Genomic DNA, 7,067 nt, shown 5'->3' with positions numbered 1-7,067 from the left:
TGGCTCTTGGAGGGCCACCAAGCATGCTCATTCCTCAGCAGGCTAGTTGTTGAGGTGTTTTTAATTCTTAATTGACATGCTAACTTCAGTGTAACTACAAAATCTGTGAAAAACCACTACTTTATTTGGGGTGTCCCAATTTTGTTTCCAATTTGATAGGGACTCTGCCCACAGTTCACTATTAGTAGATACAAGAGTGATCCTGCAAAGGCTCAAGCCACCAATTCATTCCTCCCACCTCCTGTGTTCTGATATTTTTCCTTTTCTTCTCCAGTTTGCTCTCTCAATGTTTTGTGGCTCCTGGGGGCCACTGAGCATGCCTGGTCTGGTAACAGCTTTGGGAGATACAAAAACCTCAAGGTAACATACACTTCCCCATGACAGGCATGATGGCAGTCTAGCAATAGGTTTAATAACTTTGAAACAGTAGTAGTAGTATCTTATTTGTAGGCCATCTGTCCATGGAATTGTGCCTAAAAAGGCTCACAGTAAATCAAGAGAGAATGTCAGAAATAAAAACTATTAATACACATCAAAAATGGTTTCAGTGTGGTCCTGTATTCTCTCACATTCTAGCTTTGTATCAAGAAACCGACGTGGGGGGGGGGTTAACAGATGAATTGGTTTAATTATCAGCGTGTCCCTTTGAATTGCATAGGACCAAAGCAATAAACTGACAAAAGAATATGACTTGAGCTTAAGGGTCCAAAATTTATCACCTGCCCTTGATCATGGGGTCATTTGGAACCAGATTTAACTCTCATTCATATTGTACCTGAGTACGCACCCCTTTACTTAATGCCATTTTGTCATATGACAAAAGGTGGTGGCCTTCTTGTGAAATAAGGCAGTTGACAAAACATCAAAACATTATAAAACAGCAGAAAAAGGTCAAAATCACATGCAATATTCAAATTAACTACACAACAGTAAAAAGTGTCAAATATGCAAGATTTGAAAGTAGTACTAAAAACGATTATACAGCAAAACAAATAAAAAAATTAACTATCCTAAAAAGCCTGAATACACAGGATAAACTTTGCCTAGCATTTAAAAGTTTTTAGTAAAGATTTTATGAGGAAGGACTGTTCTTTGGAGAAAGTTCCACACCTGGAATGCAGCCCCAGAAGTAGCCTTCACTGGAAGTTACCCACCTTTACCTCTGCAGGTTTGGCTGTCCAGAGAAGGGGGTAACTAAAGCATCTGTGGGTAAACCACAATTAGGAAGAAAATACTCCTTTGTTTATGGTCTTTCATTGACATCCAAAATTTGGCTTCTACTGCGAGTGGGTATAAGATGTAACAAAGCTGTTACCCTGTGAACAGCGTATGAAAGGTTCCATGAATGTTTATTGACCTTTTTCTACATTCACAATTGACCTAATGTCTGTCTCATAAGGTTATTTAGAATGCATAGGTCAACATTCAGCAGTTAAATAAATGGAAATGTAATGGAATCAAAAAAAGCAGGTATTTTTAAATGGTAAGGTATTGTAATTTACTGCCTTATGAGATTCTGTAGGAATGTGAATCTTGTCTGCAGACAGGGAGATGACTCACATTATCAGAAAAAGAAAGGCAAGACAAGCTTCTGTAATTTTGGTTCCAACTTGGGCAAATGAAGTCCTTAAAAGATATAAAAAATATATAAAAAGAAAATATATACACTTGAACTATAAATCAAAAAAATATTTTATTTGCTTTTGTATCTGTCAGATGAATCTGACATAGTGATTAAGGATACTTACATACCATTAAGCTTCCCACCTACACGATTGTCAACAATCCTGGAAGAATATGCATATCTAACTATTACAAGGTATGATCTACCCCAAATCACACTAATATTTACAAAATCTTATTAATTATATATTTAAAATGGTTTTAGCATTTGCAGATGTATAATGAATTGCAAAATACGATGGTTAAAAAGAACAACAAACAAGCCCTCCTAAGAATGCAAACAAAAATGAGGTGTACATGTTAAGACACTTGGGAAGAAACAACTCGAAGTACTTCAGTAATTCCATAGTGCAAGTTATCTTGCTGATACATCCATCAGCAGAACATTATAAAGGACAGAATTAAATCACCATTTGCCTGATCTGAAAAGGAACACTGGCAGAAATTCTTGGTACTGCAAAAATATTGCCACCAGTGAACCAGGCAGCCCAATCCAAAAGGTGGTGCTGCTGCCAGGCACAGTGGCACCAAAACAGCTATTGCTGCACCCTGCAGTGCCGCCGCCGGAGGTCTCCTTGGGGGAAGGGGGCTTTCGTTCTCTTCCCTTGGGGAAAATTCAGGTCCCTCAATGGGGCTTCTCAAGTCTGCACCAGCTATTTTGTTGGTGCAAATTGAGAGACTCCATGTTGGGCTGGAAGGCCTGACATGGAGTTCAGGATCTGACTGAGAGAGTTCCCCCTCTTGCCCCAGTTCCTCCCTCACCCCGAAACACCTCCCCTCACCCCTGAAACCCTCACTGCTGCCCATAGCTCTTACCTAGCTCTGGCCGGCACTGGGCAGGTGCTGACACTGACTCAGTGCAGGATGTTGTGGGCATGCCTTGCGGCACATTTGCAACACCCAGTGCCAAAGGTCAGTGTCAGCACTGGCCCAGCTCAGGATTGGGCCCTCAGTTCTGCTATCTCCCCCTTTCCAACACTGCTTCTGATGTCATCCATATATAACTTGCATCCTCTATCTGTTTCTGATCTTCCCAATGAGGACTAAGCACTACTGGCTTTTACCTAATTGGAAGTCAGCCTTGAAAGCACAAGCTACCTCCCCAGAGCAGCACAGTTAAGCAGTTTGCTGGTGCTAAAACTAAAGCTAACAATGATGTCCCTAAATGCAGAATCTGAGACCCACTTCAGAGTTCCGATCCTGGTTTAAGGGAACTTTGGCTACTCTTGACTGCAGTTAACAGTGTTGAAAAACTGCTTTACCATAATTCAGGCAGAGAGGAAAGTAAGAGCTGAGGAAGAGAGAACATGAATTCTTGAAGGTGTTCCCAATTTACCAGTCATGTTTTGCAGGGACGGCAGAATTGTGCCGCCCCAAATGTTGCAAGAGGAACACTAACATAACAGAACATCATGGTTCTGTTTATGATGAGAACAGTGACAACCTACTGCTGACATTGCTCAAGGCTAATATCTGCACTGCCATTGATCTGTTTCCCACAGATCAAGCCCTGTCACCCCACATCTGTTGTATGGTGTATTCATGTCACAAGGGATTGTGATATGGATACATTCTCTATACAACAGATGTGGGGTGACAGGGCTTGTTCTGTGGGAAACAGGTCAATGTCAGTGCAGATATTATCATTGTTTGAGACTTTATGATGGAATATTTCATCAGCAGTATTCCTTACACAGGCATCACACCTTCCTCTTTTGTCATGCAGGTGAGCAGGGTTATGAGGTCAAGGGGTGCATTGGCACCAAGTGGAGTGGAGGTCTCCTATGCGCTCAGTGAAAGGCTCAAGAACACAAATGTAGAAAATGAATGGCTCAAGCCATGGGAAAAAGCAATCTGCACAGAAGGGCCAAGCACTGCACAGTGTGTCTATCTTCCCCGTTGTAGAAAATTTTGTTCTCCAAACAGCTATCTTACCTGCTGTACTAAACCACAACTGGGTATACTGGCAACATCTGCTATACTTTATTACTGTAGTGCTTGCTTTATTGATATTCTGGCAGGGCACATGGGCACTGCCCATCTGATTCTAGAAAATTTCATATTAAAAAGCCATGTTATAGATACCAGGAGATTGGTCTCCAATATAAAATGTTTTGTTTGAGGTAGTTTTGCTTGAATCATTCTTAAATACCCTATAACTAGATCTTAAGGTTTTTTAAAATGCATTGTTTAAAAAAAATCCTTTTCCCCCCTAACCCCCCTTAGAGGCAGGCTACTAGTTACACTGTAGTTGATGTAATAAAGCTCTAACAGCTCCTTCTTCTTTGCAAAGAGTCTTGGAAGGGGATAATTGACATTTCAGAAAAAGTGGAGGGAAGGAGTGTTGAACACTTCCTCCCACCAACTGCTTGTCCCCTGAAACTTCTATTCCATTGTCACAGCTGCTATTGCACCAGTGGGGTTGCAGACCCATGTTTGCTAGGTAAATGAGGGCTAGAAGATAGGTAGGGGTAAATATAGCTTGGGAAGGGGAGTTTCAGGAAAAATGTGGCCAGTTGGAGACAGATTAAATATTCCCTTCCCTAATGATAATCTGCACACTCCAAATGTGTTTTGTCACAGAGAAGGGACTGTCAGAATTTATTATACATGACTGCAGAAGTGAATACGCATTTTTCTCCTTAGTAAGTCTTTCTTTGCTCATTTTTCCTTTTTCCAACTATAAGATTTCTGCATGTTCTTTCAGAAGTGGGGCCTCAGTAAATCTAGTTCAATATTTTCATTAAATAAAGCTTATAATTATTGCTTCATCTTTAAAGGCTAATTAAAAATCACTAAACAATTAGAATAAAATGGTTAATATGCCATGACACAGCATGATCATTTGATACTTTATTGTATTATGGTGACCTACATTCACAGTAGTTCCCCACATGAACTATCTATATGGTTCTCCAGTGTCTGTGCAAATGTACTGTTGTCTAAGCTGTCAAACAAAAATAGGTCTACATGGATTCTGTGTTGAAGTCACACATTTCATAGCAAAATCTGGCCTAATCTTATATCTTTATTTTAATCTCTCTCAGAAGGCACTGCTGTAGAATGTTTTGGATTTTAAAAATACAGTATATTTAAGTAATTGTCATATATTAATTAGCACAACAACTTGCATGTCATTACTATACTGAATAGGTTTATAAAAACACATTACCTCTTGGGGAAAAAATGGGGATACATTTGTTTTAAAGTAGTTTAGCTGCCAAATATGGAGAACGCCAAGGCACAGACTTCTGCAGAAGGGAAATCTGTACCCATGAAAATCAGGCTTCAGTGTCTGCTAGTATTCCCAGGAAAAGAAAAAAGAAAAAGTCTTCTTCATATAAACTTCATTATGGATTTTCTTGTTTTGATTCCAAAGGTTATTTTGATTGGCTACAAAACCAGGGTCTTCTAAGTCAGCTCCTTTCTTTGAAAAACCATTTCTGGAATTCTGAATTGGTGCATGGTCGTAATAAAGGTGCTGGATTACCATTGTAGGCATTTGATTCCGCTTGTACACACTTCTGGGTATGGATATGCAGTAAAGTTCCATCCTACAAAAGCACAAAATGGCACAGAATACTTATAATGTAGGTTCAGACCTGATCTTTCAATCAGAATGAAATTTGAGAATTCAGTTGGAAATGTGAGTGAAATTCACATTGTATAAATTTTTAATTAGTCTACTGCAGAGGAGAGATACTAGCAGAATGACTAAGAGGAGTGCAATTTTATCTGAATAATATTTGTACAGATTCAGAATTTGAATATCTGGCAATTGCAGTCATGCTTAATATGTTTCTCAATTTCTACAAAGTGAGCAACAATAAAGGCATTAACAGAATAGGAGTTGCTTAAAGTGCTTCATTGGTATCCCATGGAATCCTAGGAGTTGGCTGATGATGATCAGAGGTGAAAATGGAAAAACCATTTCAGCCACAATGTACGAAACAGTTGCTGAATAAGAAATCTAAAAAAAATTAATCTGAGATTAAAGTTTAACATTTGAGAGTGTGTTCATTTCTTCCCCTGCTTATTACTAAAGATAATTAGGGTATTTTAGATTGATCTTCACCAAGGGATTCAAGATGCTGATATTAGCCTAGACCCGCATGTAAAGATAGCAGGTAATGATGTGCATACTACCTGCATCACAAAACAAGAGCACATCACCATTTACATTGCAGAGTATCAATCTGAATTGTAATGACCAGGTCTTTCAGTGCTACACTATAATCTACAGTCAGGGAAAATGTGTGCTTGGCACCCTGTTATATAGATGCACCCCAATCCTTGGTGTGTACATGGCATAGCTGGTTTTAAGAGTGCAGGAACACAGTAGCTTGCAGTGTCCCGCTTCCATGACCTAATCAGCCTACGTATATATGTGTTCCTCTGCAGTAGTTTCAATAATGGAGGGGAAAACAAGATGGGAAAGGAGGGTACTGGGCACTGAGTGATTCACCCTTAGAAGCAGCAAGTCATGCAAAACCGTCACCCTAGATGGAAACTCAACCTGAAGCGTCTCTCAGAGTTAGAGCCCTACCCCTATTCAGACTGCTAATAGTTGCTGGTTGTACAATAAGAACAGAAATAACTGTACAAAGCTGCCTTCTTACCTCTCTGAGAGCAAATTTCTGGTTTTCAGGAATGTTCTGACTATTGCTTTGGCACAAATACATTTTCAAGTAATCAGTTCCCGGATCGACAGCTGCGCAGATTTCAGGTTGCCGTGTATTGTATCGTATTTCATTATGGGATGAGTATTCAAAAAACTGTAAATTCCCCAAAAGAAAGCAAACAAATTAGGGGGAAAAAACCCAACTTTTTTCAACAACTTAAAAGAAAAATTTCAACAACTACATGCAACATTCAAATCAAGTTTACAGAATAACTGCATTTAGACACGAAGGCCACAATCTAACCCACTTTCCAGCACTGACATAAGGGCAATGCAACTCCAAGATAAGGGAACAAACATTCGCTTACTTTGAGGAGGCCTCCATGAGTGTCACCCAACTGCAGGATGCAGCACATGCCCCACTGGCACAGCTATGCCAGTGCTGGAAAGTTGGTTAGGACTGCGTCCTAAGTGGCAGTGAAAATAAAATCTTACCTGATTTTGTCCCATGCCATGACAAGGATATAATATGACTGTGTGTCCTGTTACTTCATGTTCATTAGGAGGATTGTAATCAAAGCAATAATTTGTCATCCCTCTACTCTTCAGCTAAAAGGCAACAGAGGGTCATAAAAGGATATCAGTAATTGCACTTAAAAAACTATAAATTTAACTCTTATAAGGCGTAATCCTGAGAATGAATTGGGCTGGTGAGTTGGGCCAGTCCAGGAGAGTTGCAAATGTGCCGTAAAGCCCGTTTGTG

At 39.7% G+C, this 7,067-nt stretch overlaps 1 protein-coding gene across 1 annotated transcript in view; it reads right to left on the bottom strand.

Moving 5' to 3' along the window:
- Positions 1-3,203: 3,203 nt before the first annotated feature.
- Positions 3,204-7,067, bottom strand: part of GALNT12 (polypeptide N-acetylgalactosaminyltransferase 12) — a 45,925-nt gene continuing 42,061 nt past the window's right edge. The window contains exons 8-10 of the mRNA XM_066623565.1: positions 6,800-6,913; positions 6,303-6,458; positions 3,204-5,237 (exon numbers count right to left, since the gene is read on the bottom strand). Of these exons, the coding sequence (XP_066479662.1) occupies positions 5,100-5,237; positions 6,303-6,458; positions 6,800-6,913 (408 nt within the window). The 3' untranslated portion in view covers positions 3,204-5,099. The remainder of the gene's footprint in view (positions 5,238-6,302; positions 6,459-6,799; positions 6,914-7,067) is intronic.

This window comes from Tiliqua scincoides, chromosome 4 (assembly GCF_035046505.1).
Source record: "Tiliqua scincoides isolate rTilSci1 chromosome 4, rTilSci1.hap2, whole genome shotgun sequence".
Taxonomy (NCBI): Eukaryota; Metazoa; Chordata; class Lepidosauria; order Squamata; family Scincidae; genus Tiliqua; species Tiliqua scincoides.
The sequence above is the reverse complement of the archived record's forward strand: the minus strand, read 5'-3'. Positions and strand labels throughout refer to the sequence as shown.